This window comes from Calidris pugnax, unplaced genomic scaffold (genome assembly GCF_001431845.1).
Source record: "Calidris pugnax isolate Ruff unplaced genomic scaffold, ASM143184v1 scaffold17, whole genome shotgun sequence".
Taxonomy (NCBI): Eukaryota; Metazoa; Chordata; class Aves; order Charadriiformes; family Scolopacidae; genus Calidris; species Calidris pugnax.
In genome coordinates this window covers 13,320,746-13,331,963 of record NW_015090794.1, presented here as the reverse complement: position 1 = coordinate 13,331,963, position 11,218 = coordinate 13,320,746, and the positions used below count along the sequence as shown (strand labels likewise).

At 51.3% G+C, this 11,218-nt stretch overlaps 1 protein-coding gene across 1 annotated transcript in view; it reads right to left on the bottom strand.

Moving 5' to 3' along the window:
- Window positions 1-520: 520 nt before the first annotated feature.
- Window positions 521-11,218, bottom strand: part of LOC106884743 — a 33,054-nt gene continuing 22,356 nt past the window's right edge. The window contains exons 9-11 of the mRNA XM_014936282.1: window positions 8,627-8,712; window positions 4,344-4,413; window positions 521-716 (exon numbers count right to left, since the gene is read on the bottom strand). Coding sequence (XP_014791768.1) covers window positions 639-716; window positions 4,344-4,413; window positions 8,627-8,712 — 234 coding nt within the window. The 3' untranslated portion in view covers window positions 521-638. The remainder of the gene's footprint in view (window positions 717-4,343; window positions 4,414-8,626; window positions 8,713-11,218) is intronic.

Sequence of the window (11,218 nt, the reverse complement as noted above, 5' to 3'; positions counted from 1 at the left end):
CACTAGAAACCACGGCTGAGGTTCACTGAATTTCACTGAATTTCACTAAATTTTAGAGTTGGAAGGGACCATACAGATCATCTAGTCCAACTCCCCTGCTGAAGCAGGATTGCCCAGAGCTTGTCAGAGCATGTTACTCAGGAGCATCCAGGTGGGGCTTGAAAATCTCCAAGGAAGGGGACTCCACACCCTCCCTGGGCAGCCTGTTCCAGGGCTCTGCCACCCTCACCGTGAAGAAGTTTCTCCTCATATTTGAGTGGAACCTCTTCTGTTCCAACTTGTGCCTGTTGCCCCTCGTCCTCTCACTGGGAACCACTGAAAAGAGTCTGGCTCCCTCCTCCTTCAACCCTCCCTTGAGATACTTGTAGGCATTGATAAGGTCTCCCCTCAGCCTTCTCTTCTCCAGACTAAAGAGTCCCAGCTCTCTCAGTCTCTCCTCATAAGGGAGATGCAGAAAGATTTGTTCTTGGGCACTGATCCTTCCTCCCACCACTCTCATTTATCTTACTTATTACCATACTTCAGACTCTTATGTTTTAATGACAAACAAATATGAGTGCTCTTAGAGGCTGGGCGCCCCCCGTGTGCCCATTTCACAGATACCCGCAGTGCCTGCATGGAGGCCTTGGCTGTCCTGGTTAGCAATCCTGGGATTCGATCCGGTGGACGCTCTCAGACGTCAGGGAGTCAAAAAGGCAACAGAGCAGCTCCTCGGCCTGGGGAGAAAAGAAGGAAGGGGTTGAAGGAGAGAGCTGTGATCTCTCTGCGCCACAAAGAAACTTCTTTTCAGAGCTGGGTTCCTCGTGGGTGCAGGCAGCGTAGTGGGGATGTTTACCAGTTTTAATTAACCCCAGCACAGAGGTGGCCATGAGCGTCCCACAGCAGGGAAACCTCTGCTAGTTCTAACCATTGTTGGGACGTTCTCAAGATTCACTTTCTTTCAAGGAACTGCAGAAAACCCACAAGATGCAAAGTGCCAAGTGGGATATCTAACTCCCTCCCCCTGCTGCTCTGTCTCTCCTTCCCAAACCTCACTCCTCTGCTGTTCTCCTGGCGTGGTTGGGAGGCCAGCTAAGCACCAAGGCCTCCAGGACCAGTCTGTAATTCTGACTGCACTAACAAAGTCTCTCCTTCCCAAACCTCACTCCTCTGCCGTTCTCCTGGTGTGGCTGGGAGGTCAGCTAAGCACCAAGGCCTCCAGGACCAGTCTGTAATTCTGACTGCCCTAACGAACACCTCGTTCCCCTAAAGCCTTACACATGGAATACCTCGTTCCCCTAAAGCCTTACACATGCCACAGTGACAGTCCACCCCACACAGCCCTTGGGCTCCTCCTCCCGCCAGCACTCTGCCTCTCCTCAGGGGTTTTTAGGTCTTTTTAGGTCTCTTTTAGAGGACTCCAGCCCTTCTGCCTGCTGCTGAGGGGTCAAGGACCAGGCCAAGAGTGGCCAGGATGCACTTTTCCCCATGTGGCTCTGCTCCAGTCCCAGGTTTCAGCTGGCTCTGCAGGGATGGAGATGCTGGAGCAGCTTCAGGACTCCAGGCAGAGTAGAGGGATTAGTGCTGCCTGGAGTGGAGGTTCTGCTGCACATCCATGGGCTCTTAACTAGGAACAGCTGCACAGAGACCGTGCCATCTCCCTGCTCTGGACCTGGTGGTCCCTGATAGACCATCCACCAATGGTGGCAGGTCAACGATGTAACATGCAGTCACTGAGGGACGGCCACCCCAGCCTCAGGATCTCACCCCAGCCATGGTGCAGAGCTACACATGAGGAGAAACCATCAGGCACACGACACCCCAGCCACGAGGCTGAGCACAGCATGCCCTGACAGCTCTCTGGTCGCTGGGAAGGTCCCAGTCTGGGCATGAACCAGGTGCAAAGACATCTGGGACCACCTCACAGAGACACTCTGCAAAGACATCTGGGACCACCTCACAGAGACATTCTGGAAGTTCATAGAATCATGGAATAGTTTGGTTGGAAGGGACCTCAAAGCCCCCCCAGTGCCACCCCCTGCGCCCTGGGCAGGGACACCTCCCACCACACCACGTTGCTCCAAGCCCCCTCCAACCTGCCCTTGAACCCCTCCAGGGATGGGGCAGCCACAGCTTCTCGGGCCAACCTGGGCCAGGCTCTCACCACCCTCACACCAAACAAGTTCTTCCCCACAGCTCAGCTCCATCTCCCCTCTTGCAGGCTCAAACCCTTCCCCCTCCTCCTAGGGCTCCCCTCCCTCATCCAGAGTCCCTCCCCAGCTTTCCTGGAGCCCCTTGAGGGGCTGGAAAGTTCAACAGTCCCTAATGGTGGCACCTGTCACTTCCAGATGTTGTACAACTGCTCTGAAGCCCAGGGGAGCAGGCAGCTGCAGGGTCACTGCCTGAGAGGAAGGAACTTCCAAAGCATGAATTTATCTGCTCCGAACGCAGATGTTTCCAATAGGGCAGGTGAAAAGAGCTGTAGAAATGCTTGTTTCTCTCAGTGACTGCAGGAGGAGGCACAAGCACTGCCCCACACACAGATGTCAGCGCTGAAATCTGGAAAGCTGATTTCTCACCCTATTGCCCAGTCCCAAATCACACAGGGAGCGAGTATGAAATTCCTTTTCCCTTCCACAGCTCCGCTCCAGCAGTAAACGCTGCAGCTCTCGCTCAGACCACGAGGATTTGAAATCCATGTTCATTTAACCCTCCTGAACTTTGCCTGATATCATGTTGTTGCTCATTAGCTTTGACCTGGAAAGCCTGGCTGACATTTCATAAACTCATTAGCAAGAGATCAGAGCATCAAACATGGTTTCCATCGGGCCATCCTTTGAGGTACGGTCCTTCCCTGGTGAGCTTGTTCCTCAGATCTCGCCCTGTGATTTTTAGAGCTACCTCCAACTTTGGAGCAAAAGGCCCATTTGAAAATCAACACGACGTGCTGCTGCGCTGCTTTGTACCCCACGGCGAGACGCTCTGCAGCCACCACCGTCCCAGGACTGGGCTCGGGGTTGAAACTCTGACCTGTTTCGAGCAGCCCCTGCTTCCACCAGTGCCCCAGGGATTAGATTGAGTGGCCCAGGCTGCCAGAAGCGGGGAGAAGGGCTCAGCACATTTGCTTTTTTTCCCTTATCTACGGCAGAAAGCGCTATAAGCCTCTTTCCGATAGGCTGATTCCACCGAAGCCGTGAAGCAGAAGGGATTTTATGTCTGCCAGAGATATGTGATGTCCTTTTCAAAGCAAATCAGAAGAACAGCCCGGACTTTGCTGCCCTGTCACATTACTTGGCAACAGCCTGGCACCCTGGCAGCAGCCAGCGCCGAGCCGTGACAGCCCCGCGGCCACCGCAGCCCTTCCGCAGCGCCGGCAGCCCCAGCTACGCCCCGCCAGGATTGTACGGTGCCTGAGGGGAAAGCTGCTGAAAAAACAGCAGCTGTATGATTTTTGGGGAGAGTTTTGGGGGGAGTTTTGCCTGGGTTAAAAGCGGGAAGGCAGACTTCAAAGAGGGCTCTGTGTCTTTTAAAGCTCGGAGCGCTGGTGCTGCAGGCAGCGGCTCGGAGATGGTGTATGAGGTTACAGACACATCCCTCACTCCTCATGGGTTTTCTTGGGAAGCAAAAAGGGATCTGCAGGAAAGACTCAGCCACTTGCTACATTTCTCCTTCTCCCCAATTCTTTTACACCTCCTAGTTCTGCTTCTTAAGGCGCTGCCTCCTGTTTCCCAAACTCTTGTTTGTTTTGTGCTAATTCTTAACAATCACAGCCAGAGTTTAAAGGTGTTTGTGCAGTTTATTCCCACTGGAATAAATAAATAAATGCCCACGTGGCTTTAAAAACCCGGAGCTTGGGGTTTCCTTTCTTGGGATGAGCCAGTGAGCAAATATTCAGCTTGCCCATCCCTGGAATGGCGAATGGCTTCATTTCTCAGCTTCCATTTGGATATGGGCTTCTGAAACACAACTTCCTGACCACAGGACACGTGCCAGCTCGGCAGAAGGGCTGAATGAACATTTCCTGCCACTTCTTTTTGACAAGTATCACAGATATCTTACTAAGCGTTGGTTCTTCTTAAAAAAGTAACTGACATCTACAGAAAATGTTGTCTCTTTATCTGAATCCCAAAATATTTTGATTCAAAGTAGTGCCACTGGTGTGGTGTGGAAGACAGTTTGACAGGGTTCTGGTCCCACCTTCCACCACGTGCTGGGCTCTCAGCCCAAGCCAAAGCTTGGGGCTGTCACCACCCCTGTCTCATACAAATGGACATTTTCTTCTAAAATTCAAACAGTTTTGACAAGTTTCGTTCATCACAAGGAGACAAAGGACATATATATGTACCATAAACTTCTCTACTTGCCTGTTTCTCATTTTGGGGATAAAGGAGATGCTGCGCAGCGTCCAGGACCGACTCCTTCTGCCAACAGACACTGGGGGTAAAGAAAAACAGAAGCCAGTGTTACTTTGCCATCTAAGCTGTTGGAGGCTGCAGATGACCTAGCTTTGAGGAGGACTATGCTCTGTGCCAGCAGCTCTGGCCATGTGCATCTGTTACTGAACTTCTTTACACAGATAAATCCTGGGTTTTACAAAGCTTTGGATAAATGGATTTGGATTCTTAAAATATAAGCCTTCAAACAACTGTAATGACCTGTTGCATAATGGGGTCTCTGGGGCAGTGGGGAACACACGTAAATGTAGGTAGTCAGCTCCCTGCAGGGGTTTTTCTCTCCACGAAGATAATATTTGTGTGTTTTCCCCAAAACCCAGGACTTTCTAAGCTGCCTTCAGCAGCAGGGTCTGCTTGGCTTGTCCTTGTTTTGCTCTGGCCCACCTCGAGCCACACAGGAGTTGACCGCAAGACATATTCAAGAGAAATTCAAAGCCACAATACAAACTTCAAAATTGCTTTTTAAACTAACTTTGTGCTTGGAGTCTTAAGCTTGAAAACTCTTCAGAGCTTTTGGAAACCACTCCCTGCTCCCTGCCCCCATATCCAGGTATTGTGCTTGGCACCAGTTTTCCCCTCAGTGGTTTTCAACAGCTCCCAAGATTTTACATCTCATTTTTTTTTGATTTCTACACCTCTTTTCCTTCCAGAGCTCCCAGAGATGAGCTTCCTATAGGGATAACATCACTCCCCGCTAACAGCAATTAACGCTTGGTAAGAACGTTTCATCAGAGAGAAAAACATCCAGCTAAGTTCCTGAGCACTTGACTTCTGTTCTGATTGCGCTGCATTGTCTAAACCCAGGAAGGTATAAAGTCTACACCCCGGTTTTCTTCTGATGCAGAGAGGTTTTCACACCCTTTAGTTGAACACTGCTTTCCCAGTTCCATACAAGGTTAACTGGGTGAGTTCCTAAAGACCCTGCACAACAGAGTTAGGTCCTAACGATCTTCAAAGCACCTAAAAGTACCCTTAAAGAGCACAAATAACCAGAGAGGAGTAATCACTATTAAATCAGTATCACCTATTAAGGCAGCTAAATCTGGTTTGTCGTGCATGAAAAGCAGAGCGTGCCTTTCTTCCAGGAGCTGCTTTGAATCTGCTTGTAAATTCTTCCCTCTGCCAGCCCGCAGCTAGGAAATCTGGCTGTAAAAACAAGTTATGACAGGGAAAATGTAAATGCTTTGCTAGTGGAGATCCAGGCAACCGGATGCTGACAGAACAAGAAAGGCAAGTCTCACATCATTTTTCCTCGGCCGCCGAGAGGATTGTGTCACTTCCTTCTCTGGATTCTCCCCCTGGACCCCCTTGCTCTTCAGCTGGGCTTCAGCTTCTCCTCACCTTTTCCAGATTCACTCTTCCCAGTGAGTTGCCCTTGGCATCCTCCCTGATTCTCCCCGATTTCTGCTTTGGCTCCGCTCTTTGCAGTCAACCAAGCCCACGGGCTGCTTTTGTGCCCCCACCTGCATCAATCTGGTCCCCCTTCTCTGCTCTTCCTACCCTCTGGGGCAGAAATGACACCTTCAGAGATGGCCAGAGTGGGTACAGCTGGTCCTGAACAATAATCATGACATATTTATGAGGGTCTGTGTCTGTCTTTAAGGGAACTGCTCATCCTCCAGCGATTGAGCGTCTCTCCTGGAAGTGCCACGGGTAGAGCTGGCTTAGGAAAGCTTTAATAGGCTCTGAAGGAGGAGCAGTGACACGAGCAAAGCCCACATTGTTCCTCTCAACACCTGATTCCTCCTTCTTATCGCAGCCCATCTCTGACATCACGTCCCCAGCTTCCGTACAGATGGAAACATCTCTCCCCCCGTGGCACAAAGCTGAAGGAACGTGGCTCAGCTGCGAAGCACCTCCCAGGGCTGTGAAATCATCTCTCACACGAGGATGCTTCAGGTACCTGCACAGGTATCAGAACCCTGGGCCGTGGCAGTGACAGTGAAATAAACACAGAGTGATTTAGTCAGTACAAGAAAGGTCACATGGCTCCCGCTGATGGAGTCGTAAGTGCAATTAACCTCAGATGTTATTTTGAAATGTTTATAAACTCGGCGCTGAAGATGTCTTAGCATGAAGGGTCCTTATGAGACACGAGTTCAGTCAGGCTGGGTTTTCAAAGGGATTTGCAAAGCTGATTTTGAACAGTATGGCGGGTTACGACAGAAGAAGCCCATGGGTTTACTGTTGGCTCAAGTTGATCTACCCATGGATCACTGCCTCCCCTCCTCATCCTCGGGCACACCTTGGCTGCCCCTGCCTTCCACAAGTATCGGTGATCACGAAGGCAAACAGACCCCTCCTGGAGTGTTGTGTCCAGCTTTGGAGTCACCAACATCAGAAGGACATGGAGCTGTTGGAGCGGGGCCAGAGGAGGCCCCGGAGATGCTGGGAGGGCTGGAGCCCCTCTGCTGGGAGGGGGGGCTGAGAGAGTTGGGGGGTTCAGCCTGGAGAAGAGAAGGCTCCGGGGAGACCTTAGAGCCCCTTCCTGTCCCTCAAGGGGCTCCAGGAAAGGTGGGGAGGGACTCTGGATGAGGGAGGGGAGCCCTAGGAGGAGGGGGAAGGGTTGGACCCTGCAAGAGGGGAGATGGAGCTGAGCTGTGGGGAAGAACTTGTTTGGTGTGAGGGTGGTGAGAGCCTGGCCCAGGTTGGCCCGAGAAGCTGTGGCTGCCCCATCCCTGGAGGGGTTCAAGGGCAGGTTGGAGGGGGCTTGGAGCAACCTGGTGTGGTGGGAGGTGTCCCTGCCCAGGGCAGGGGGTGGCACTGGGTGGGCTTTAAGGTCTCTTCCAGCCCAAACCATCCTGTGATGACTATGTTTTTGTAGAGCTGGTTTTAGATGGTAGCACGATCACTAGCTCTGGCACGGCAGCAAGAGGCAGAACGGATGCTGCCGTTTGGGAGCACCTCCCAACAGCCATAATTTCTTCACACGTATTTTGCAGCTTGGCAAGGAGTTGGTCCTTTGTAGAGCCAGCCCTACTGGCACAGAGCAGAGAGACATGGCCAGGACTGGCAAAGTCCACACTAATTCTTCCCCTCTTCCTTCTCAGCCCCTCGGCTCGCCCCGAATGGCACTGAGAAGCCACTGTGAGGTTTGGGCAGGGGTTCCACCTCCAGACTGTCCATCTCAAAACACGTCAAGTGAAGCTCCAGAAGAGCTGCAGAAAACTCACTAGAGAGGTCTCAGGTACCTTGCTCTCTGCTTCCCCTTAGTGCTGTGCCTCGCTGGGTGAAAGCTTCGGGATGTGGCTCCCAAAGGTGGGATTTTAAGTGAATGGGAGCAATGTCTAAATTTTGTTATTAGCTTAAAAACATTTTTGAAAAGATACTGATGAAATTTGTTCGAACTGTTCCTCCCAGGTGTGGCCTTGTGACTGACCACCGTGACCTTTCATCAAAGCACAAGAACTCCAAGGTATCTACCAACATCTGTAAACTCCAGCATCCCCAAATTCCTTATTCCTGTCCCCTTGACAGCGTTATCTGCGAGACCTCCAGATGGTACAGCCTAAGTCACGACAGCCGTATCGGTGCAGCTGCTGGCCCTGCTCTGTGCCCAACGTGTCAGGAAAAAGAGACTCTTGGCTTCCTTTCCCAGAGGAAACCATGCGCATGAACTACACAACGCGTTGCCAAATACCAGCCCCTGTGCAAGGAGACTTTACCTCTGGGGAACAGTGGGTTAATTGGCCTGATAATCATTCTATTTCACTAATCAGTCCCTGTAGAGGGGTTCTGTTTGTTTTACCAGGCTTATAAATCCTCTACCCAGCATTTCTGGTGATTTATTTAAGAGGCTGATTTTTGATTTTGCTCTCTGGTGTTTATTTTAAGTAAATTTCTTTTCCTAGGAAACGTGGAATCCGCTAAGATATTTCTCCGAGGAATTTCATTGATTCAGCAGGTCTATTCCCAATGTGAGCCCTTATTTCAGAGAATTCCCTGTATTTGTGGAACCTCACAGACACTCCGAGTCCTTAACTAACAACAGAACTCAGTATTTAAGGTACTGGATAGAGGGCATGTGACTCGGAAACTGGGGAAAATTGATCCAACAAGATAACTTAGGAAGAATGGGTTGTCTTTGAGTGGCTCACAGGAGCCTGAACTGGAAGGGAATCACAAAGAAGGGTGTCAGCTGGGCTTCTTTTGGATAATAAGCTCTTTGAGACAGCGCTGTTCAAGGCACTTACCTGTCCAGCAGGGAGCCGAAGCAGAGGACGGCATTGTCTCGCTGCACTGCTAGCACCAGGCACAGACCATCCATCAGGAGGGAACACTGCAAGAGAGGGAAGAAGGGAGCTCTGATGTTGCTAGCCACTGAAAGGAACCTGTAAGCCACGCTGACAGCACAGATGGAGGGGATGGAAGCCACAAAGCACCAAACAGACGCTTTCAGATTGAAAGAGCATCACGTCTGAACGGTTAGTTATCGCTCTCCTACGGCACACTATTATCCCCTCCTCTCAGAGTGAACATAAGCAGGTTACTAAGGTGTGTTATTCACTCCCTGAGTCTGCTGGAAGCAGGAATAGGGAGATAAGGATGAACGCTGAGATATCGTAGCAGAAACACTTATTGCTTGAAGGAGCCCATCTTCCTTCTGGCGAGGAAAAGCAAAGGCTGTAACGTTCACCTTTGGCTCAGCAGTGCCAAGGCCCTTCTGGAAACCTTCCAGCTCTGCCCAGAGTAATTCATCTGTGACAGGAGGAAGCGTTTCCATGGCCAGGAGAGCAGTGAGGCTGCCATGGCTTCTCCTTCCTGCAGGCTGACTGGCTTTGTCCTTCCTAGAGAGCCCCGTGCCTTCCCGCCTGCCGAGGGATGGTGTCCCCGGGGGAGCCGCCGGAGGAGAACAGGAGCGCTCAGACTAATTGGATGCTAGATGTAATTGCTCTTCTATACAGATGTACTTCAAAGGGATGCTGTCAGTTTAAAAAAAATCACAGCCTGAAAAGATCTTACCTGTTTTTATTACAGATAACAGCTAAGACTCTTATAAGCCAAAGGCTGGGAGCACAAATGTTTGCATTTTTCCAGCGGGATTGCTGTGCCTCCCTGACAGCCCTTTGTTGATTCCTCCTCCCAGTATAAGTAGTTCCCCCCCTCCTTGTTTACTCTGTGCTCCTGACAGCACGTTTTTTCCCCCACATTTTACCTCACTGTTTTGCTCTGGGAAGGTTCCCGAAATGGTGGGATCCTCCTACAGCAAGTGCAAAGAGCAAAGCAGCCTTGGGCCGATGGAAAGCGGTGTCTGCTCACCCCAGAGACACATAGAACCACAGAATCACAGAATCTTCTAGGTTGGAAGGGACCTTCAAGATCATCTTGTCCAACCGTCAACCTAACTGACAAAAATAGACACCCACACAACAAACAAGGAGCATCATCACTAAACCAGACCTCCCAGCACTACATCAACCCGGCTTTTGAACACCTCCAGGGATGGGGCCTCAACCCCCTCCCTGGGCAGCCCATTCCAATGCCTGAGAACCCTTTCAGTGAAAAAATTTTTCCTAATATCCAGCCTGAACCTCCCCTGGCGCAACTTGAGGCCGTTTCCTCTTGTCCTGTCACCTGTGACTTGAGAAAAGAGACCGACCCCCCCCTCTCTACACCCTCCTTTCAGGGAGTTGGAGAGAGCAATAAGGTCTCCCCTCAGCCTCCTCTTCTCCAGGCTGAACACCCCCAGCTCCCTCAGCCTCTCCTCATAAGACTTGTGCTCCAGACCCCTCACCATCTTTGTCGCCCTTCTCTGGACCCGCTCCAGCCCCTCGATGTCTTTTTTATGGTAGGGGGGCCAAAAACGGACACAGCACTCGAGGTGAGCCCTCACCAGTGCCCAGTACAGGGGGACAATCACCTCTCGGGCCCTACTCGCCACGCTGTTCCTGACACAGGCCAGGATGCTGGTGGCCTTCTTGGCTCATCTCAGGCTCGAGCCCCGGGAGCCCTTGCTCAGCCCCACGTGGACTCCAGCCTGAGCTGTCGGCACCGACCAAACGAGAAGCAGATTGAAATCTCTGCCTCGCCCTCCAGGCCACAATCCAAAAAGTAGAAGGGCTATTTAGCAATGTAGAAAGAGGATTAACGGGCCACGATTAAGAGAAAGGGAACTAGAACCTGTATTTATACAAAAAAACCAAGACAGGCTACAGCAGCAGAAGGCACACGACGCGGCTGCGCGCTGAGAGGTGAAGGGAATGAAGTGCTTAAGGGGGCTGTGCTGTTCACAGTAAGGATTTGCTCACACGTGGCAATGCCAAGGTTAGGTGGCAGTGAGCTGGCGGGGAGGCAGGAACAGGAGGCAGGGGCCAGCTAGCAAGGAACACTGCCCACCTTACTCACCAGAGGCATCAGAGCTCAGAGGCAGCGCTGTGCTAACAGAATCACAGAATCACAGAATCTTAGTGGTTGGAAGGGACCTCAGAGATCATCGAGTCCAACCACAAAAAACCAAAAAACAACAAACAAACAAAAAAAACCACCACACCACACCAAACGCCCACCAAAAACACCGCACCCACCAACTAAACCCCACACTCAACACCTCACCATAAACCAATAACCTTGGGCACTAGAGCATGCCCTGAAGAGCCATGTCTACACGTTTCTTAAATCCCTCCAGGGATGGTGACTCCACCACCTCCCTGGGCAGGCTGTTCCAGGGCCTGACCACTCTCTCAGTAAAGTAGTTCTTTCTAATATCTAATCTAAATCTCCCCTGCCACAACTTCAGACCATTTCCTCTGGTCTTGTCGTTCGTCCTTTGGGAGAAGAGGCCAACA